Consider the following 24,422-nt stretch of genomic DNA (forward strand, 5'->3'; position numbering starts at 1 on the left):
AAAGAATCCATTTTTCTTTTGGAAGGAGCAGCAAAAGCAAAAGTTTTGAAGGATGCCAAGAGCAGGAAAGCCTCAACATGGGGAGGTCTATTTGATGTTTCTCCTTCGTTGATTAAATTTGAAATTGTTCCTACGGAATTCCAGATGGAAGTGCTGACATAAGGAAATGCCTATATAACCCCCAATCACTCCACAGTCAGGCAATTCACTAGAACAAGCTATACCTAGGCAGTCCCGAATCTTGGTAGGAACTATGGCTGAACTATTCCTATCCCAAGGTATTTCTGCTTCTGAAAGGTTTAACAAAAATGTTAAAATAAAAATTGAAAATTGATAAAATGGTAACAAAGATATGTATCACAGTATCCTACTCTCTGCCATTGTGCTGAAATTCTTGGAACCTTCTAAGTTGCTGCTGCCAGTAATAGAATACTTTTTCATTTAGCATCAAATATTAATGGGTATACTAATTATGTTCTTGCCAACTTTTCCCCCTGGCTAATCCATTTATAATCTTCAACAAGCCATCAAGACTGAGTAAAGCTCCTACTCCAAAAATTTGACTAGACATACTAGACGTGCCAGTAATGAAATAGATGGTTATAGTATTGTACAAAGTGCTTATATTAAAAATAATATCCATACTATTATTATTAATTATTTCTTTAAGTTACATTAACCCATTTGAAATAGGCTCTCATCAATTTGTCAAAGCATAATATAGTTTAATTTGAATTGTGCTATATGGAAGTATTCTATTTTCTCTATTTTAATAGTTCAATAACTAAAAGAGAGTAATTTACAAAGACTTAACTATTTTATAATAAATGTTAGGAACAAAGATGCTACTTAAAACGTACATTATCATCTTTTTACCCAAGGTATTTTTATATGATATCATAATTTATTTTGCTATGAATTCTCAGAATGGTAACATGGTGAAAGAAGAATGAGATTGTTTATAATAAAAAGAAAATGAAGACATGTTATATGATAACTACAGGGGCAAATTGACCAGCTTAAAAGAACCAGCTGTAAATATCTGGTTCTTTTTTCTTTTGGAACCTCTGTTCCAAAACAGAGTGAAAGATTCCTGCTCCTCATCTTCTAAAACCATGGCATTTGTACATGGAAAAATTCCAGAGAAATCACATATACAGCAGTTTTCTGCTGTTTATCATTTTAAAGGCTCCTTGGTATAAAATGACTGCAAATATTTCAACCATTCCCTAAAGTGTTATATTTAAGTGGAGAAAGAAGCCTACCTAAAGATTTGCTGATTCTTGCAAAATGGCAGACATGCCTATATAAATCTGGACCAATACTTCATTTTAAGAATGTGGTGTTTCAATCATAAGCAAAAATATATAATCACAAAAATTAAGATGGAAGCCTCAAAATACAAAGTTAGAAAACTGTTCTTTACAAACACATCATATTTGTCAGACTTAAGGAACTTTAATAAGCAAAATAGTATGTGAGCATCTGGATCAACTTAATGTAGTATAAATAAAATAATAACAAATAAAAGCAGCCAAGAAAAAAATGAATGAAGCACCTTTTTTAAAAATGGAAACATAGCAGGAAAGCATTTAAACTCTTGACTTTCCTACCACACAAATATTTAATAAAACACATTCCAAGTTGCATGTTGAATGATGTATCCATATGCTATTCTGTTTAGTTCATTCGCAACTCTTGTGATAATTTTATATATTTCGATTTTTTTTGGTAAAATCATATATTTGGATCATTTTTATATACTAATGTTAAATTGGTATCATATGCTCCGAAGATGAAAAGTTCAAAGTTAAATAAAATATAGAAGGAAGGGAGAGAGGGAGGGAGGGGGAGAGAGATAAATAAATAAAAAAGAAAGAAAGAAAGAAAGAAAGAAACAGAATGAATGGATGGATGGATGGATGGATAAATAAATAAATAATCTGGAGTTATTAATCTCATCAAGTACCTACCCCAATTTCCCCCAAATAAGGCATCCCCTGATAATAAGCCCAATCGGGCTTTTGAGTGCATGGCAATAAGGGCAAGTGCTTATTTCAGAGTTCAAAAAATATAAGACAGGATCTAATTTTCGGGGAAACATGGTATGAAACTACAGTACAGGTGGTCCTCAACTTATAACCACAAATTAGCCCAACATTTATGTTAAGTGAGAAATTTGTTAAATGAGTTTGGCCCCATTTTACGATTTTCTTGCCACAGTTGTTAAGTGAATCACTGCAGTTATTAATTTAGTAACATGGATGTAAACAGAATCTGACTTATTCATTGACTTTACTTGGCAGGTGGTCACAAAAGGGGATCATATGATGCCAGGACAGTGAGCCTGTTACCAAGTCTCTGAGTTTTGATCATGTGACCATGGGGATGCTGTATTGGTTGTAAAATGTGAAAAAGGCCATAAGTCGCTTTTTCAATGCCACTATAACTTTGAACTGTTACTAAATGAATGGTTGTAACTCAAGGACCAGCTTTAAGGCTGTTTGATTGAATATCCTGCCTCCTTGGTGGCTCTAAGCTCTTAAATCAAGATTGCCATAATCACCCTGAACAAGAAACTATGGGCAAAGTTTCTCAACTCCATTCTAGCTGAAAGCATAGGTTTTGTCCAGACAGCTGCCTCACCAAACTGAAACATTTAATAAACGTCACTGTATTGGCATTCCAACTGATTATTTGACAGTAAGCCAATAACACTATTTCACTCCAGATAAAATACAAAAATTGAATTTTATGGCCATACGGTAACACAATTCTGTATTTTCAGGTCTAATACATTTTCAAGAGTTCCAAGACAGAGGTTAACATAATTCAACATTGTATATATTTGAACACATACTTTTTGAATTAAATTTGCTGTGTAAATAAATGGGCATATGGTTGAATTATCTGCATGTGAAAATATCTACAGTGTTCCTTATTCATTTTTTAAAAAGAAGAAGAACCAAATAGATCAATATGCAGCTTCTTTCAATCTAATGCTGGATGTATTGAGACTACAACAATACTCATAGAATTCCTTATTCAATATGCCAATTTTTCTGGTATTTTTACCTTAATATACAGGAGAATATCAGTTTGGAGTATGAGTTACTTATAGGATACTATAAGACAATTATCTAAAACAAGGCATTTTTAACTTGCTAGTGCTCTATTTATTGTTTGTTTGTTTTGTCAAAACATGTACAAGATAGCAGATATTGATATAAACATAAACAAAAGCGAAGTAGATAAGGGTAAATTTGGATAGGGCAGTATTATTATTCTTTAGGAAGACAATAGTTTATTACAACCAAACCCTCCCATTTGACTTCTTCTGAGATTCAAGAATTTCTCAAGCAAAACGAATAGAGGCAGATCTAATTGCCAAACTGTACAGTATAGAAACATAGAAACATAGAAACATAGAAGACTGACGGCAGAAAAAGACCCCATGGTCCATCTAGTCTGCCCTTTTACTATTTCCTGTATTTTATCTTACAATGGATATATGTTTATCCCAGGCATGTTTAAATTCGGTTACTGTGGATTTACCAACCACGTCTGCTGGAAGTTTGTTCCAAGGATCTACTACTCTTTCAGTAAAATAATACTTTCTCATGTTGCCTTTGATCTTTCCCCCAACTAACTTCAGATTGTGTCCCCTTGTTCTTGTGTTCACTTTCCTGTTAAAAACACTTCCCTCCTGAACCCTATTTAACCCTTTAACATATTTAAATGTTTCGATCATGTCCCCCCTTTTCCTTCTGTCCTCCAGACTATACAGATGTAGTTACAACATTTGTCCTTTATCAAGAAACCCTCCTAAATTTAATCTGAGAGTCTTATTTCTTTTCCCTAAGTGGTTTATCTTAAAAAGCTACCTGGTCTTTCTGGTTTTGTTCTCTAATTTTCCTTTTTTTCACCTTCCAGTCTCCTTCGGATATAAGAAGAATAGATTCAGAATTCTTCCTTAGATGCAAGTTTTTCATAGGTACATTTACATAGAAACCTTAGCACTTTAGACCAAACTCGCTTTTCAAGAACCAGAACTGGGCTTCAATATTCGAACTCTTGAAAGAAAAAAATGAAAACATGGGGTGAGCTGGGGGAGATAGATTGCTATTTTTCCAATTTGGCTCATAATTTAGAAATAAAAATGAGATGGAACTTGGGAGGAAAATAAACTATCCCGCTATATAGAGCACTGGTGAGACCACATTTGGAATACTGTGTTCAGTTCTGGAGACCTCACCTACAAAAATATATTGACAAAATTGAACGGGCTACAAGAATGGTGGAAGGTCTTAAGCATAAAACGTATCAGGAAAGACTTAATGAACTCAATCTGTATAGTCTGGAGGACAGAAGGAAAAGGGGGGACATGATCGAAACATTTAAATATGTCAAAGGGTTAAATAAGGTTCAGGAGGGAAGTGTTTTTAATAGGAAAGTGAACACAAGAACAAGGGGACACCATCTGAAGTTAGTTGGGGGAAAGATCAGAAGCAACGTGATAAAATATTATTTTACTGAAAGAGTAGTAGATCCTTGGAACAAACTTCCAGCAGACGTGGTTGGTAAATCCATAGTAACTGAATTTAAACATGCCTGGGATAAACATATATCCATCCTAAGATAAAATACAAAAAAATAGTATAAGAGCAGACTAGATGGATCATGAGGTCTTTTTCTGCCATCAGTCTTCTTTGTTTCTATGTTTCTATGATGCTTCTTACATAGTCTACCACTATGTGAAAGCAAGGATTTCAAAATATAGTACTTCCAACCAGGGCGGGGGAAATCTTCTGCTTTCTGGATTTTTTTTGTGTCGGCTAATGAACAACAGGTTGTTCTAAACTGTGTGAAAATGCTGTACAGACACAGCCTCGGAGCAAATAGCCCTTTGACTAAGAACTAAGCTAAACAAATCTTTCAGGTGCTGGAAGTTCTGGTTGCGTTTAAACCAACATTCCAGTTCTTTCCATTAAAAACAGCACTTAACAACAACAAAAAACTTTCCATCAAGTAATTCCCAATTTCACCTAACAGATTTAGTTTCTACGGATATTTTTAAACTTCAATTGACAGCAGGGTAATGGACTACACATACTAAGTGGTTCTGCTTTTCAAACTGATTCCAGGCTTGTCTGTCTTTAAATCTGGGGAATAGACTGTGCAGTAACTTTATATTCCTTTAGGTCTTCCGGAACAGTGAGAGTAAATGATTAAATCTATTTAGTAAATCATCTGAAATCTCAGTTGTTTACAGACTGGAATGAAACTGGGATAAACACGAGGAATTAACAAATTAAACCTGTGTGTTATTGCTAGAAAAGATATTTTCTGGGCAAAATGTTAAACATATTATACCTTTTTTTCTGAACAGGCAAATATTACTGCCCAGTTTTGCCTATTTCTCTCTTGAAATATGTCAAATACTGACATCGGCATGAAAAAACAGTTACCTCATTGTCAGTTCCCACATCGAGCATAACAGGCAGACACTCCTGGGGCTTTACTCCTCCACATGCTGTGTAAAGTGCTAGTTTACCCACCGGGATGCCCATTCCATAACAACCTAGGTCTCCAAGGCCAAGAATACGTTCTCCGTCAGTCACCACAATCGCCTGTGGAAAAGTATGCTAAATGTTATAAAGCTGCAAAGGTATCCTGAATTCTTTGTTATGATCAATTTTAAGCTCTGTCATAATATTATTATTTTCTAAATAACATGAATGGATGGATGGATGGATGGATGGATGGATGGATGGATGAATGAATGAATGAATGAATGAATGAATGAATGAATGAATGAATGAATGAATGAAATACTGCATTTTGTTAAGACCATTATTAAAGTAAATAAATATTTGGCCAGTCAATATATGGGCTAAGTGAATTCAATCACAACATGAGAAACAACACATGACAAAGTGAACACACTAGATTCCATAGAATAGAATAGAATAGAATAGAATAGAATAGAATAGAATAGAATAGAAGCAAGCTGTTCCACTAATTAATTGTTTTGTCCGGAAATTTCTCAATTCTAAGTTGCTTCTCTCCTTGACTAGTTTCCACCAATTGCTTCTTGTTCATGTGCTTTTATTTCCATAATGGATAGTGGGTCTAATCCTACTAATAAAAGGCAACAAGGCTTTAAAAAAAAAAAAACAATTTTCCTTTCCCTCCTGCTATTTTAGAGAGTTGCCTAGTCTCCCAAAGCAGATTTGGCAGAGAATACAAGATAGTGAAAGAAATGGGCAAACATTATATATTTTTAAAATTTGTCAATACATTTTTGATAAAGATACTAGTATAGTTTTGTTTCCTTAAGGGTTTAGATAAACCAAATAAAAATATAACTCTCTGGTACAATATGTGTCTTTAACACAACAGTTGGCATCTGCAGTTTCTGCTGCTCAATTCCTTGGAGAGTTCTGGCTAACAATTTCTTTTTAATAGATGCTCTAATGAATTTGTTGTTTAAAAATTGCGATATCTTGCTGCTGTGATGGGAAGAGGAAAAAACTATTTGCACTAAAAAACATAACTGTTTAACATATTGCTTTAGCTCCTCTGTAAATGATTCATGCTTTGTGATGTACATTTCCAACTCTGAGTAATTATGCCATGCTATTTCCAGTTCTTATTTTCCAACTTAAGGATTTGATTTCTGACAAGAGGCTATTGATTATCAACCAATTAGGTGTAAGGAACCTTTATCAGCCCAACTGTCACATTTATCCCAGGGACACATCCTGTGGCAGCATGCAGCAATGGGTCTAGCCAGCCCCTTCATTCTCCCTTCCTCTCTCATGTAAGTCCCCTTTAACAATTCTACATTAATAATTCCATCTCCTCAAATTGGCATCTACCCATAGATCATCCCCTACTGCTTTTCATATTTACAGGAAAGGAATCCTGCACAGGCACTCCTGTTTTCACAAATGTCCAAAATCTTGAACTTTGAAGATGTTTTCCTTTACCCAGTAAAGCCTTCTTTCTCCTTTTAAACCTTGAGAAAGCAATCTTGATAGGGCTGGAATATGGATGGCTGGAGGGTGAGAAAACCCCAGTGGGATGACTGCTCAGTTGAAGCAGTGGGTCAAAAAAGAAAAACAGTTGGGGCAAAGGTTCTCTTTGATATAGCCTCCCAACCAGCAGGATTGCCTGGAAATTAGGACTGGCAGCAAGGGTGGTTGCAAAAGGAAAGAAAAAAAGATGGCTGTGCAGTTACATTTACAAAGCAGTCTATGTGAGACTATAGTATTAGGGGGGGAAAACACAGGTTTGTTAATAAGACTCTACAAAGACATTAACAATATGTATTAATTACATCTATGTTGTTTCTATTGTATCTACAAAATTTGGAATTTATAGCAATAGCATTTAGACTTATATACCACTTCACAGTGCTTTATAGCTCTTTCTAAGCAGTTTACAGACAGTAAGCATATTGCCCCCAACAATCTGGGTCCTCATTTTACCGATCTTGGAAGGATAGAAGGCTGAATCAACCTTGAGCCTACTGAGATTCAAACTGCTGGCAGGTGGTGATCAGCAGAAGTATTTTTTTTAATTATTATTATTTATTAGATTTGTATGCCGCCCCTCTCCGTAGACTCGGGGCGACTCACAGCAACAATAAAAGTAGAAGTAGCTTGCAATACTGCACTCTAAACACTGCACTACCGAAGCTCTTAATTTATCATGGTATCAAGAATTACGGATCGAGAGGGCGGATGAGAGATGGCTAAAATTAAAATCAATTAACATAGTTAAAAAATTTGGAGCTGTTCTAGTAATCACATTATTTCTAGATTTTTTTTCCTTTTTTTATTGCCATGTTTATCATTTTGGGGTTGCATCGATCCTTTTAACATTGTGGTGCTTATTTATATTTGATTGATCAGTTAAGCACAATAAAATACAATAAATGCTGAGAAATGACTGGGAATTGCATCTGGTTTCAAATATTATTATTATTAGGCTACTAGTAAGTACAAAGTACAGTATAGGGGTCTTGGTGTTAAGTATGTCAGATTTTAGGCACAATTTAATATTTATTTATTTTATTTATTTATTAGATTTGTATGCCGCCCCTTTCCGTAGACATGGACCTCTGAAATCCTAAATAGCTTAGATCTTCATTGTCTAAGGCAGTGTTTCCCAACCTTCGCTGGCTGGGGAATTCTGGGAGTTGAAGTCCAAATATCTTCAAGTTGTCAAGGTTGGGAAACACTGGTCTAAGGGACTGCCCATCCCAATAGTATGGATATATTTATTTGATTTGATTTTATATTAATCTGCAGGAGAGTCCTTCTGAAGAGGCCCTGCCATCTACAACTCATCTATCTGACAGATGGAAGAAGGTCCACATTATTCCTAGACTGTGGAGTTGCCTCAAACGGCAAACATCTCCATTTTAGAAGATCTGTCAAGGCATATGCCTTTCACCTGGTTTTTAAAGTTAATTACTATTAGCAATGGGTTTATTTTTTTTTAATTGTCTGCATTTCACATTTTTCAGAATATTAGCCATCTGAATAGTAGCAGAATATAATCATATAAGTAACCAAGCAAAAAAGCAATGCGATGGAGGAGATGCTGAAGACATACATAGTCAAATGATGTGCAGATAAGAAGATCCTAGGAATCCCATTCAATGCAGAGTTTCCTCGCTGCTGCTTTAAAAATATGTGTAGAATAGTGCAAATAAGAAAACTGCTTAAATTGCAAATAAATCATATCGATGAATCATCCTGTCAAATCAGCTGCTATCTACCCGGATTTTTTATTAAAGCAAATAGCCCTTCCAAAATTTTTCAAGAAAGAATCTCAGCAACCCGAAGTTTCTGCGCCAGGTATTTTTCACCGCAATTTCAACATTTATAAACAAAAATAATCTGTTTCTAGTTTTCCGGTGCTAATCCTTTGAGAATACAACCATTGTTGCTTAAGAAACAGGTATTCAACGCTACATTCCCCAATGATTACATATTTCTGTCCTGGCCCCAAAAGAAAATATCTGAAAGCTGGTGAGAGGGGTAAGTTCCATTGGTTATTGTCACAGCTACTTCCCAATTGACATAATGGGGAAGGATCTGGCAATGGTGCATAAGCAACTGGCAAACCACCTGCTCTACCAACCCTGCATGCCTTTATAGATAGCACATATACCTGAAAGGGCAGCCAAGATCGAGAGAAGATTATACATTCCACTGTAGAGATGGTGCATACCAAGTATCCAAATAATTTCAGTGCTCCCATTCAGAGCTCACTGAATCAAAGGGAAATCTTTAATAAGCTGACAATGCTGTTTTCACATGAAATGTGCATTTGATCATATTAGCCTGCTATTTTCATAAAAGTCAAAGGGGGGAATGCATTATTTTCAAAAAATAAAATTAATAAACAATGCTGGTCACATTATTGCTTAGCAAGCATATTTATCTAAAAATGTACATTGGCCACACTGGCAGTATGTATGTATGTATGTATGTATGTATGTATGTATGTATGTATGTATGTATGTATGTATGTATGTATTTATTTATTTATTTATTTATTTATTAGATTTGTATGCCGCCACTCTCCGTAAACCAACAGAGAGGGAAGTTAGAACCCATCCCTGCTAACATCCCACATCTTCCAATATGTGTTACTAAGAACAATGACATCAAAATGTGTGTCCTATACTAAAATATTATAAATCAAGTGAATATTTTATTCCTTTGTTGTGGTTCGCTCTGGGCCAGCTCCTGCAACAGGGAATTTGGACGTTGGTCTAGGGCAGTGTTTCCCAACCTTGGCAACTTGAAGATATTTGGACTTCAACTCCCAGAATTCCCCAGCCAGCAAATGCTGGCTGGGGTATTCTGGGAGTTGAAGTCCAGATATCTTCAAGTTACCAAGGTTGGGAAACACTGGTCTAGGGGAATCCTCGGGTTCACAGAGACTTGTATTATTGCCAACAGCATCTGATAGTGAAGATTCATTGCCAAAATCAGACGGTGGAGAAGCAGAATCAGACGGAGAGATGGGTGCAGCCAGACCATTAGTTAATGACCCCATTAGTGAGACGTCAGACTCAGAGGAGGATCGGTGGATAGATGCCCATATGAACAGGCTCATGGCTAGAAGGGACCAACTGCACAGGTATCGTCAAAGATAAGGGAGAACACCTGTTGCTGAGGCAATTAGGTTAATGGGGTTGATGATAAATTACGGGCGTTGGGGAGTGCGCATGTGGGCATTTATTCATTTGGAGAAGGATCATTGCCAAGGTTTGGACTATTCCAGGACTTCTGTTGACTATTTGGACAATTCACAGTTAACTCTTGTGAACTCAAAGAAGAGGGAGCTGTGTGGAATCACAGCTGGCTTAATTGCTCTCTTTTGTTCCTGCTTTTAACTGCATTCCAGGGCTGTTATCTGGGTGAGAGAAATGTGACTCTGCTTAAACATTTATTACTTTTATTTCTTTTGAGCCGGCGTGTGTGTTTGACTTTGCATTCCTCTCTCACTGGCTAAAACTATTTTAAATAAACCTCAAGGCATTTTACTATATATCAGATCCAAATTGAATAAAGGCACTTTTATTTATTAATATTTAATACTATGGTCAAAAGGTTCCATATCTGAATATTCTCTACATTTAAAAAACCCTACCATGTTAGAAAAAGTACCAGCTTGCTTTCTCTAAAACATGGTACAACATTAATGGCATTTTCATGGGAAATTCCTATCTCAAAGCAAAACCCAATACTATTTTTATGCCAATAACCTATATGTATGATTCTAAACATGCACATACATGCATCTGAGAGACACCTACCTTTATATTAGTTTCAGGCCATGCTTTAAACAATGTTTCAATATGTCCTCGATCATGGGGAGTGATGAAGAGTCCTCTGTAAGGAAGGAATTCAAACTTTATATCATTTTTGAAATATGAAGCCTTTCTTCCTTCGTTCCTTTGCTCCTTCCTTCCTTCCATCTAATGCAATGACACTTACGTTTTGTTAAGAGAAAGCATATTAAATGTTTTACAGTATACCTTGGAAGTTACCAGCCTTTTCCTCTATTTAATCACCCATTAGTCACCCATTTTTTTTAAAAAAAACATTTTTTTTTCATTTCATCTATTAATTCTTGTTCTTTTTCATTTAGTCTTTCTGTACTTCAAGGACAATCTTCTGTATGCCCTGCTAATCACCAAATGAGCCTTTGGCCATTCATGGCTTCGATCATTTAAAGCTTTCATACAATGTATCAGTACCAACAATACACACAGTAGCAGACAGTTCATACATCAGTGATGGCGAACATATGGCACGGGTGCCACAGCTGGCATGCGCAGCCATATTTGCCGACACACAAGCCATTGCCCTAACTCAGTTCCAGCATGCATGTTTGCACATCCAGCTGATTTTCGGCTCACACAGAGGGCATGGGAGGATGTTTTCAGCTTCCAAAGGGACTCAGGGGGGATGGAGGGGTCGTTTTTGTCATCCCCAGAGTCCAGGGAAGTCTCTGGAGACTGGTGAGAGTGCAAAACAGGCCTACTAGGCCCACCAGAAGCTGGGAAATGGTCCATTTCTGGCCTCCAAGAGGCAGGGGAGCCCATTTTTGCCCTCCCCAGGCACTGAATTATGGGTATGAGCACTCACACATCTGCAATAGTGCACACACACATACTTTCGGCACCCAAGGAAAAAAAGGTTCGCCATCACTGTCATACATATTTTGAAATTATTCCCAGCAGCATAACAAAAGCCCAATTTATCAAAAGGATGTTCATGCTATTTTAGGAATGCTAAATTCCCTAATCTAGAGACACGTTTATGTGGAAACCAACTAAATCCACTCATGGAGGCTTCTGAAGTGTAGAAACTTACTCAGGATAGATAAGTGTTGTGATTCTGTCTGAGGCTCCTCAGGGAACGGCTGAACCTCTGCCGGCTCCCTGCTCAGAGGGGGAGGATGAGGAACAGGAGGAGGAGGAGGAGGCCCAGGCAGAAGGGGAGGAGGAATATCAGGCCGAGGGAGAGGGAGAACAGCCAGAATCCCCCGGGGTGGAGCTCTCCCCAGCAAGCAGCCTGGAGTCCTTAGATGAAAATGCTCAAGCCATCATCGATCACAGGCAGAGAAGAGCAGCACAACGAAGGGGACAATTAGCCAGGTACTTCCAGTCCTAAATAGGTAACAGCTGGGTTTGGGTGTGGTTCTCCCCAGAAAGGCTGAAAAGGCAGACCCACCCTTCCTGTATTGTGGAGTATTATCTTTGGGAGTCCTGGGACCTGGCTGTGATCTTTGGCGTCTCTGATTCTGGCTTGTGGCCTTGAAGGCTGAAACCTTGGGGAAAAAGGCGTGGGGGCTTATTCTCTACAGTGGTGTGTGTGCCAGCAAGAAGTCTGCTGTATTGTCTGGCCGTCAGGACTTTGCTGTGAAGCCTCATAGCCTGCCTGTTGGGAAGAACAGGTTTTTCTCTGTGTTTATTTTTCAAACTATAAAGTGCTTTTGCTTTTACCAGCGTGTCTGGCTGCTTTTTCCAGTTGGTGTTGAAGTCTGGGGGCACCCAGACAGAACAGATAAGTGTTAGCAAAACTGTGTTAGCAAAAACTTCAGAAGAGAAGGATTATGGGGTAGTGATTTCTGACAGTCTCAAAATGGGTGAGCAGTGTGGTCGGGCAGTAGGAAAAGCAAGTAGGATGCTTGGCTGCATAGCTAAAGGTATAACAGCAGGAAGGGGGAGATTGTGATCCCGCTATATAGAGCGCTGGTGAGACCACATTTGGAATACTGTGTTCAGTTCTGGAGTTCTCACCTACAAAAAGATATTGAGAAAATTGAATGGGTCCAAAGAAGGGCTACAAGAATGGTGGAAGATCTTAAGCATAAAACATATCAGGAAAGACTTAATGAACTCAATCTCTATAGTCTGGAGGACAGAAGGAAAAGGAGGGACATGATCAAAACATTTAAATATGTCAAAGGGTTAAATAAGGTTCAGGAGGGAAGTGTTTTTAATAGAAAAGTGAACACACAATCTGAAGTTAGTTGGGGGAAAGATCAAAAGCAACATGAGAAAATATTATTTTACTGAAAGAGTAGTAGATCCTTGGAACAAACTTCCAGCAGACGTGGTTGGTAAATCCACAGTAACTTAATTTAAACATGCCTGGGATAAACATATATACATCCTAAAATAAAAATACAGGAAATAGTATAAGGGCAGACTAGATGGACCATGAGGTCTTTTTCTGCCGTCAGTCTTCTATGTTTCTAAGTAGAAGATGTTTACAATTGTAAAATGAAGGGATTTTAACATATTAGCTCAAACTTGTCCGTTTAAAATTCTAAAAAATAAATACATAATACATACTTAACACCATTCTCAAGAATTACCTACTTACATACCATTGCTGGCAATGTATTTGTGAGCTGAATGGTGAACTACATGCAAGACTACTGAAGTGTATTTATTGTATTTAATTGGGCGCCTCACAACAAAGGAGGAGGGGGAATAAATGTGACAAATAAAATGTAGCCAGATGACAGAAACATGACTCCTACGGAAAAAATAAATACATCCACACAGTGGAAAGGAGGTTTTATTCTCCCTCATTTAAGGCCTGAGAGGACAGTGAAGTCTTTAAGGCCCTTCAAAAAAGCAGCTTTTCTGGTATAATCTCAGGACTGTACCAGGGGCCAGTCACTACCATAAAAAAGATGTGCTTCTAGGGAACCAATAGATCACATTATTTAACTAAAGAAACCCCAAATGGGCCAAATCTGAGTATTGCATTGGCAGTTCTGTGTTAGCAAATCTTCAGAAGAGAAGGATTTAGGGGTAGTGATTTCTGACAGTCTCAAAATGGGTGAGCAGTGCGGTCGGGCGGTAGGGAAAGCAAGTAGGATGCTTGGCTGCATAGCTAGAGGTATAACAAGCAGGAAGAGGGAGATTGTGATCCCGCTATATAGAGCGTTGGTGAGACCACATTTGGAATACTGTGTTCAGTTCTGGAGACCTCACCTACAGAAAGATATTGACGAAATTGAACGGGTCCAAAAACGGGCTACAAGAATGGTGGAAGGTCTTAAGCATGAAACGTATCAGGAAAGACTTAATGAGCTCAATCTGTATAGTCTGGAGGACAGAAGGAAAAGGGGGGACATGATCGAAACATTTAAATATGTTAAAGGGTTAAATAAGGTTCAGGAGGGAAGTGTTTTTAATAGGAAAGTGAACACAAGAACAAGGGGACACAATCTGAAGTTAGTTGGGGGAAAGATCAAAAGCAACATGAGAAAATGTGAAACAGTAGTAGATCCTTGGAACAAACTTCCAGTAGACGTGGTTGGTAAATCCACAGTAACTGAATTTAAACATGCCTGGGATAAACATATATCCATTGTAAGATAAAATACAGGAAATAGTATAAGGGCAGACTAGATGGACCATGAGGTCTTTTTCTGCCGTCAGTCTTCTATGTTTCTAAGTCTGCCAGATCAAACTGGTTAGGATGGAGGATACTATGGGACTGAGGCAGAACCTCAGTTAACCAGGTTCAAATCAGTTAGACTCCATCCTGATTTAATGAACATGAATTCTAGAAAAATTGTTTCCCAACATTATTAAACTAAAATTAGAAAGACCGGCATGGAAAATTCAATAAATACTATACATATGCAAAAAGAGGCAGTTGGGAGCATTTTGTCAGTAGGGAAAATGATATGATTGGTTTAATGGTTCAAAAAAAGCTGTGGCCTAAGTACAGTCACATATTCCAAAGCAGCTCTTTTTTAAAAAAAAATTGAACAGCTTTAGTTATAATTACCAGTCTTTGCATCAGTTTGAATTTTCTGGCCTTATAATATGATCAACTCCAGAGAAAGAGACCCAAACTACTTTTAGAATCATGCAAGACAGAAACAGAATCTCCAAACCAAATTTGGCTATCTTTGGGCACTGATGACATATTTAAGATAGATTAATAAGATTAATGTGTACATTCCCAAGATATCCCGTTAAGTAGTTTTCTATAACAGCCTAAAAGTCATAGGACTAAAGATACGTCATCCCTAAATTGTTATAACATGAGGTATTTAAAATATGGTTTTTTTAAAAATTCCTTACATTTTCTTAAGGATTAAAGATCAAGATTGTCGTGACTTTTGGATATTTAACTAAATTACTAACATTAAATTATTACGCTTGTCATTTTAAAAAGAGGTTGCAAAATATAAACACAATCTAGGTCGCCCTGTCCTGCTTGGGGTACATTGTTGAAGGAAAGTCGAATGTAAAATAAATCCTTACAATAATACATACCCCTTTATGAGAAAAGGGTAAAAATAACATGGCTCATTTATCCTGGGAAGAGACTCCAAAGTTAGTTATATTGTGCAATTCACAGAGGGATTAAAATACTTCAGTCAGGATATTCCATGGATGTTTCATGGAAAAAATATTAATTTGGATACCAACATTCAAAAGTGCAGTTTTAAAATAATTCCTTAAGAATGGCTATAAAGTGTTAGTTCCCGATTGAAAAATAATATTCAATTTTTGCATTCAGAAGATGGAGGATTCTATTTCGCATATATTCAAACAACATAGAATTACTCTGTTGCTCCCAAAATAAGACATCCCCTGATAATAAGCCCAATTGGGCTTTTGAGTGCATGGAAATAAGGTGCTTATTTCAGGGTTCAAAAAAATATAAGACAGAGTCTTATTTTCGGGGAAACATGGTAGTAAGTACCACATTATTTCTTGCTTCTATGTTAATATTGTTCTAGTGGAAGAATGAGAACGTGACAAAAGAGAAGTAAATACACAGACACACATTCATGCACACGTATAACTAAAACAAATAAAATATTGTTATTCTGACCTTCAAATTAACCATCAATTGTAATAGCTCTTGGGAAATAAGATTTCTGGAAAATTGTGCAGCATATACATCAAATCTTCACAACTGCTGCTAAGCAGTACAGTGATCTCTCGGTTAGCGCGGGGGTTACGTTCCAAGACCTCCCGCGCTAACCGATTTCCGCGTTATACTGGATGCGGAAGTAAAAACCACCATCTGCGCATGTGCGCCATTTTTTTCATGGCCGCACATGCGCAGATGGTGGAGTTTGCGTGTGGGCGGCAGGGAAGACCAAGGGAAGATTCCTTCAGCCGCCCAACAGCTGATCTGCTCCGCAGCGCGGAAGCAGCGAGGAGCCGAAGATGGGGTAAAGGCAAAGGGGAAACCCCATCTTCGGCTCCTCGCTGCTGCCGCGCTGCGGAGCGGATCAGGTGTTGGGCGGCTGAAGGAACCTTCCCTTGGTCTTCCCGCCGCCCAGGCAAAGGGGAAAGATCGCTTGCCGCTTTGCAGCTTGGAGCCTTGCTTCGCCTCCTTCGCTGCAATAGGCAAGCGGCAAGCGATCTTGAGAAAGAGAGAGAAAGGAGGGCGACTTGCCAGTCCACGCCCCCCTGGATGAACAGCCTCGCATGGCCCCAGCGCCGGGCTCCGCTGTTGCCTCCGCCCCCATTCGGCTCTGCAGCTGAGAGGCCTTCCCGGCAGAGCCCTCCCCAACAGCTCCCGCCGCCAGCGCAAAAAAGAAAAGAAAAAAAAATCCCCAAAAGAGGCAGGCACAAAGCGGGGGCACAAGGGGAGCTGCCCGGCAGAGGTTGCTTTTTTTCTTCTCGTGGGCAAGTGGAGGGGGGGAGAGAGAAGGGAGGAAGAGAGTGTGAGAGAGGAAGAAAGAGAGAGAGAAATGATAGAAAAAAGGGAAGAAAAAAGAGAAATGAGAAAATGATTGAAGCATAGTGACAGGAAAGAAAGAGAAAGAGACAGAGAAGTGACTCTTGGTGATGACGTATGACGTCATCGGGTGGGAAAAACCGTGGTATAGCAAAAAAAACGCGGACTTATTTTTTAATTAATATTTTTTGAAAAACCGCGTTGCAGCGTTTCGCGCTAATCGAGAACGCGCAAATCGAGGGATCACTGTAATCTGAACCAAAGAAGTCTGTTTCCTACATTTTTTAGCATCTACTATAGATGAAACCATTGGGTGAGATCATTCACTGATTCAGAATGATGTGTCATCAATATGAAAATGATACCTAGTTACATCTCTCTATCCCTCACCAAGCAGAGAATGCAGTGGAATTTCTGACATGGTGTCTGAAGATTTTTAGGTTCTGGGTGGGATTGAACCCTAACTAAATGAAAATGGCTGTGGAGTCAAAACCCAACTAATTATGAAGTTGTTATTATTATTATTGTTGTTGTTATTATTATTATTATTGTTGTTGTTGTTGTTATTATTATTATTATTATTATTATTTTGTATGCTGCCCCTCTCCGTAGACTCGGGGCGGCTCACAGCAATAATAAAAACAATGTACAATAACAAATCTAATAACAAATAAATAAAAGGTCACAGCCGCGCTGGGGGGCTTCCCAGCACCCCCCCAACCCCGAACCCGGAAGTTCGGCAAAAGTTCGGGGTTCGGGGGGGTGCTGGGAAGCCCCCCAGCACAGCTGTGACCTTTTAAAACAGCCGCGCCGCTTCCCAGCTGTCTCCCAAAGCCGAACGCGGAAGTTCGGCTTTGGTGTTCGGCTTCGGGAGACAGCTGGGAAGCGGCGCGGCTGTTTTAAAAGGTCACAGCCACGCTGGGGGGCTTCCCAGCACCCCCCAACCCCGAACCCGGAAGTTCGGCAAAGGTTCGGGGTTCGGGGGGGTGCTGGGAAGCCCCCCAGCGCGGCTGTGACCTTTTAAAACAGCCGTGCCGCTTCCCAGCTGTCTCCCGAAGCCGAACGCCAAAGCCGAACTTCCGCGTTCGGAGACAGCTGGGAAGCGGCGCGGCTGTTTTAAAAGGTCACAGCCAGGCTGGGGGGCTTCCCAGGAACCTCCCGAACCGAACCCGGGGTTCAGAAAAATTTTGTCTCTTCTTACGAACTTTTTTCGAGTTACGAACCGGCGTTCGGGAGGCTGCTGGGAAGCCCCACCGCCCGGCTGTCACCTTTTAAAACAGCCGCGCGGCTTCCCAGCTGTCTCCGAACGCCGGTTCGTAACTCGAAAAAAGTTCGTAAGAAGAGGCAAAATTTTTCTGAACCCCGGGCTCGTATCATGAGTTGTTCGTAAGACGAGGGGTTCGTATCTTGAGGTACCACTGTATTTAAAAATATCTTAAAAACCCTTATTTAAAAACAAGACATACACACAAACATACCATTCATAAAATATAAAGGCTAGGGGGAGACATCTCAATTCCCCCATGCCTGATGCCAGAGGTCGGTTTTAAGGAGTTTATGAAAGGCAAGGAGGGTGGGGGCAATCCTAATCTCTGGGGGGAGCTGGTTCCGGAGGGTCGGGGCCGCCACAGAGAAGGCTCTTCTCCTGGGTCCCACCAGACAACATTGTTTAGTCGACGGGACCCGGAGAAGGCCGACTCTGTGGGACCTAACTGGGATTCATCTATAGTTCCGGATGAACTCATCTTTCTCTGAACAGATCTGATTTAAATGGGTGGAAAGAGGCTCTTTCATAGCTCCTACTTGAATTAAATGGATGTTATGTTGAGGAGAGCCTTTGCATATCTACATGTGATGTCCCAAACATAGCCACATTCCTGGATTAGAGATCTGTGCATAGTTATTCATGACGGTGCCAGCTCATGGTGGGACTTCTGCAATTTGCTATACATGAGGCTTGTTAGAAGGCCATCTCAAGAAGTTTCATATGATCCAGCATGCAGCAGCCTTGGTAAATTTCAGATACAGCAAGTCCTTGACTTCACAATTGAGGCCAAAGTTTCTGTTACTAAATGAAACAGCTGTGACTTTTGCCCCATTTTCCAATCTTTCTCACCACCATTGTTAAATTAGTAACACAGTTAAGTGAATCTGGCTTCTCCATTGACTTTGCTTGTCAGAAGGTCACAATAGGTGATGACATGACCCCAGGACACTGCAATGGTCATAAATATGAACCAGTTGCCAAGCATCTGAATTTTGATCACGTGACCGCGGAGATGGCTGCAACAGTCAGAAGGGTGAAAAACAATCATAAGTCACTTTTTTCAGTGCCATTGTAACTTCAAACAGTCACTAAATGAACTCTTGTAAGTTGAAGATCACCTGTACTTTAACTTTGGGACATTACACAATGTTGGTGGCCATCTTTAAATCCTCTATGGCTCTGGGCCTCAGGCCTACCTATAAATCCGCATTTTATTTGTTGCACCTATATCTAGCAAATGACTTAGTTTTGAGTTAGTCTCAGTCAGTTTCAAATGTTTATTATTCCATTCTATTTTGCAATATCCCTCAGTGTTTGACAGACCCCATTTATGTGCAGGAGAAAATAATGAAAATATGAATTCCTGTTGACAGACAAACATAAATGCTAGCTGGGAATCACCTGGAGATTAGGGAAACCACAAGAAGCATGAGGTGAAACGGCACCATTGGATCACAATGGGTCAGGCAAGTAAGCTAATGGGTGAAACATTTGAATTCCAGGAATTCTGAAGAGAAGGGTTAAGGGATATTTTAGAGAAGCTGCAGGAACTAGTGCTGTCAAGATTTAGAGACTGGTCCAAAGTGGTATGTATGTATGTATGTATGTATGTATGTATGTATGTATGTATGTATGTATGTAATGTATGCATGTATGCATGTATTTATTTATTTATTATTATTATTATTATTATTATTATTATTATTATTATTATTATTATTTATTAGATTTGTATGTCGCCCCGCTCCGAAGACTCGGGGTGGCTCACAACAGTAATAAAAACAATATAGTAGTGGAACAAATCTAATATTAAAAAACATATAAAACCCTATCATTATTTTTAAAAAACCGAACAGCACATTCATACCGAACATAAAACAGTATAAAAAAGCCTGGGGGAAAGGTGTCTCAACTTCCCCATGCCTGGCGGTATAAGTGAGTCTTGAGTAGTTTATGAAAGACAGGGAGGGTGGGCGTAGTTCTAATCTCCGGGGGGAGTTGGTTCCAGAGGGCCGGGGCCGCCACAGAGAAGGCTCTTCCTCTGGGGCCCGCCAAACGACATTGTTTAGTCGACGGGACCCAAAGAAGGCCAACTCTGTGGGACCTTATCGGTTATGGGATTCGTACGGTAGCAGGCGGTTCCGGAGGTACCAATGCCATGTAGGGCTTTAAAGGTCATGACCAACACTTTGAATTGTGACTGGAAACTGATCGGCAGTCAATGCAAGCCACGGAGTGTTGAAGAAATGTGGGCGAATGTTGAAAACCCCACGATGGTTCTCGCGGCTGCGTTCTGCACGATTTGCTTGTTTGTTTGTTTGTCTATCTATCTATCTATCTATCTATCTATCTATCTATCTATCTATCTATCTATCTATTTGATGGTTTGTTTGTTTGTTTGTTTGTTTGTTTGTTTGTTTGTTTGTTTGGATTTGTATGCCGCCCCTCTCCGAGGACTCGGGGCGGCTCACAGCATATATAAAAAACAAAACGATAATATAAATCCAATTAATGCTACATTTAAAAACAATTTTTAAAAAACCTATCGGCCAATCATTCAACAATCATACTTAAGCATTTAATGGTCAGGAGGAAGATCTAAAAGTCCCAAGCCTGGTGGCAAATATGAGTTTTTAAGCTCTTTGTATGCCCTTTGTGTGACTATAGAGCCATGATGGTGAACTGGTGGCACGCCGAGATATATCTGAGGGCACGCGAGGTGTGCTCCAGGATATATGTGCGCACTGGCCAGATGATTTTTCAGCCTTCTGGAGGGTGGGGGAGGCCATTTTCACCCTCCTCAGGCTTCAGGAAAGCCTTCGGAGCCTGTGGATGGTGGAAAACAGCCCAACAGGCCTACCGGAGGTCCGAAGGCTTCAGTGAGGCCTGTGCGCACGCATGGGGAAGCAGCACAGCAGGGTTGTATGCACATGCATGGAAAAGAGGGCATTGCATTATGGGTATGGGCACGTACGTGCATAGTATCCCATGCACACGCACCCTTTTGGCACCTAAACAAAAAAAGGATCACTATCACTGCTATAGAGGTTTTTTTGCAAATCTTCCAAGCAACTAGAACCTGGGCAATTCCTGATTTGGAAATTACCCTTTGAGTCTTAAATTCCTGAATTTAAGACTCAAAGCTGTTATTGGAAGGCTAAAGAAGGAGAGCCAAAGTTTATTCATATGAATAAAGAAGGGACAGAACAGAAGCTAAATCCACAAAAAACAATATTTCAACTAATTGAATTGCAATGTAATAATGAGCCATGATGCCCTCAAACCTATCACTGGATGAAGAGGCATAGGAAAAACAATCCAGCCCCTTCCATCTGCCAGAGGTCAAGAACCATTGGATGTTTAGTAGGAATGGTTTGCCATTTCTTGGCTGCTTTGAAGATTTCGTAAGAAAGCCGGTGATAATTTTTAAAAATACATATAAATTTTAAAAAACAGCTTTGCACTATAGAAGGAAATGATTATATGGTATAATAACAATATATCATAATTTCTTTTTACACATACAAATAATAAAACACATGAAAATTAAACCAGAATTTTAAGAGGCTGCAAATCTCAAGACTATGAAAGACGCAAGCACATTTAATATGAATTGCCATAAAGAGTCTCCAATAATTCCAGCTAAAATATATTCGGTGCCAAAAGTTAAGCATATGTAGTTCAGTGAACTACAAGTTGTCAAACTTTACTCTATCCAAAAAAAAAAATTGTTATGACTGAATTAAACTCTACTGAAGCCAGACAGCCTCTACAAAAAAGAAAAGCTATAAAATGTTACTAGCTGTGGATGTATTTCCAAGAAGCATATTGATAAATATGAAATCAAAACTTTATTCTAAAATGAGATGTCATTATATTAACGAGTTCCAGCCATGTATTCCCATTAAACGCAGAAAAAAGCAGGATCTTGATACTATCCAATTAGAATCAGAATTCACTTTGAAATGCAATATTGTCCAAGAATGCTAACATGATGACTACAGTATGTTCTACATCTTGCACCCAAGATGTCTATATTTCAAAGCCAGTATGAAATAAACTGTGAATGGTTACATACTTTACAGAGACGGTAATGGCTAAACAAAGAATAGGTTACTGATGGAAAACAGTAATATCTGACAAAAGGATAATGGCTAGACTAGCTCACGATGATGAAAGGCAGAGTATAGTAGAACACAGAGAAGCAATTGTAACAACACTCATAAAATACTTCATTTTCCTTTTAAACCTAGGATAAAGAACAAGAACTCTCCAGCCTCTGTTCCCCAGGTTTGTGCTGCTTATATTTTCATGGTGGGTTTTTTAATGACAAAGACTTAAAAGAAACAAACAAACAAAAAAGACTTAATGGAAACTCAACTTTGGGAGAAATAAAAGCCATAACTTTTAGGGGACATCACTGAGGCGCATCACTGAGTCACTGTCAACGGGATGCCTGAAGACTCTTATGTGTCCCCCTTCAAAAGACCCTTTGAAACAGAAACAGCCACATCTACTGACCAACAAAAATTGCCTATCCTCATGTTAAGGCCCAAGGAAACTTTTAGGAGTAAGCCATCTATATGGGAGTACCAGGTTAAGCAGACAATGAAATATTTAGGAAAAAACCAACAAATTAAAATATACAAATATGTTTTATGCAAATATGCAGAGTCCGTAAGGAGTTGGGCGGCTTATAAATCTAATAAATAAATCTAATAAATAAATATGCTTTATGCAAATGTGCAAGTATGTTTGATACAAATATGCAAAGAATGATAAGGCCTGGATTCTAAAACATATGAAGAACGGTTGCAGTGTTTGAGCTTGGCCAGTCCAGAGAAAAGAAAGACTAGTAGGGGCATGATAACAGTATTCCAGTTTTGAGACTCTGCCACAAAGAAGAGGGAGTCAATCTATTCTCCAAAGCACCAGAGGGCAGGATATGAAACGATAGATGGAAACTAATCTAGAAGAGAAGCAACCTAGAACTAAGAAGAAATGTTCTGACAGTGAGAACAATTAACAGTGGAACAATTTGCCTCCATAAGTTATGAGTTTTGTAAGTTTTTAAGAAGAGACTGAATAGTCACCTGTAAGAAATGTATACGATCACCCACCCAAGGGGGTGGACTAGAAGACCTCCAAGGTCTCTTCCAGCTCTATTCTGAATGATTGGTTGTTTTGAAAGGTCCAGATGCTGGTAGTTCTCACAAAGCCTCCACTGCCTTCACTAAAAACTAAATATTTGCTCGTATATGTTGGATTCACACATTTTGATGCGCTATACTTCATTTGCATTTTGGTTAGACTAGTATACCACCCAGCTCAGAAGAAACAATATATTCATTCCCCATAATAAACCTAGCCCATACAATTCTCTTGGGAAGCAGCAAGAACTCAAAAACACACCATTTCCTCTACTTTTTCTAAGCTCAGAAATACATTGAAGACTTATCTTCATGTTAAATTGATAGCACAGTTCCCAAATAACAAGCACTGCTTTTAAAAAAAATGAGTTTAGCACAGTGACAACAATACAAGCTTTCCTTTCCTTTAGTAAGTTCAATTGCAGCATTGAACAGAAGGATTTTCATCAGGATTACAACTCACAATGGAAGAGTCAAACTTTTGTTCCCTATATCCTACAGTTCCTGTAGAAATTGCTACTCTCCCATATTTTCCCCTTTATTATGACATTGACCTACAACATCTACAAGTTGGGTAAAACCTACTACACTTCATTACCTATGATTTTGAAGGGAAATAAAGGGACTGACAATGATTGGACACAGCACCAAGAGGAACAGATAATGGAAACAGCAAAGTATAGTCTTTTCCCAACTCACGAATGGATGGAAAATATTAATTCACTAGTGGGAAAAGCCCTATGGAATAAAAGTATCATCTGCATTTAAAGTAGCCTGTGTTTTAAAAAAATAGTTGTCCCAGACATCTAAGTAGACATTGATTGATCTTTGTATACCACTAATATATATCTTTGTATACCACCAATACGTAGGTGACAAAACAAATAAACAAACAAATAAATAAATTTATGCAAATGCAATTTACTTGCTCAAGAGTATAGAAATACCATTATATGTGCCGCTATACATTAAACCAAATTGAAAAGTCCTAGTTTTGGGGCTGAGAGAGAATGAATCAAAATTAACTAGTAGGCTTCTGTTGGTGAGAATAAATTTGAACCAGGATCTACACGTTTCTAAGTTTAACACTTTAACCAAACAAATTAATTAGATTGGTCTCAGACTGATTTCAGATCTAGGCCTGGTACTGAAACTATATTGATTGTTTTGGTGGATGAAGAGAGTATAATTTTCCTGACCCTATGGATCACTTAGTGGCATTCATAGTGATTATTTATA

At 38.7% G+C, this 24,422-nt stretch overlaps 1 protein-coding gene across 2 annotated transcripts in view; it reads right to left on the reverse strand.

Annotated features, from left to right (window-relative positions):
* Nucleotides 1-24,422, reverse strand: part of ME1 (malic enzyme 1) — a 140,444-nt gene that overhangs the window by 76,489 nt on the left and 39,533 nt on the right. For both annotated transcript variants that reach the window (XM_070733138.1, XM_070733139.1), the window contains exons 4-5: nt 10,844-10,919; nt 5,469-5,630 (exon numbers count right to left, since the gene is read on the reverse strand). In XM_070733138.1, coding sequence (XP_070589239.1) covers nt 5,469-5,630; nt 10,844-10,919 — 238 coding nt within the window. The remainder of the gene's footprint in view (nt 1-5,468; nt 5,631-10,843; nt 10,920-24,422) is intronic.

The sequence above is a fragment of the Erythrolamprus reginae genome, chromosome 1 (assembly GCF_031021105.1).
Source record: "Erythrolamprus reginae isolate rEryReg1 chromosome 1, rEryReg1.hap1, whole genome shotgun sequence".
In the NCBI taxonomy this organism is placed as follows: Eukaryota; Metazoa; Chordata; class Lepidosauria; order Squamata; family Dipsadidae; genus Erythrolamprus; species Erythrolamprus reginae.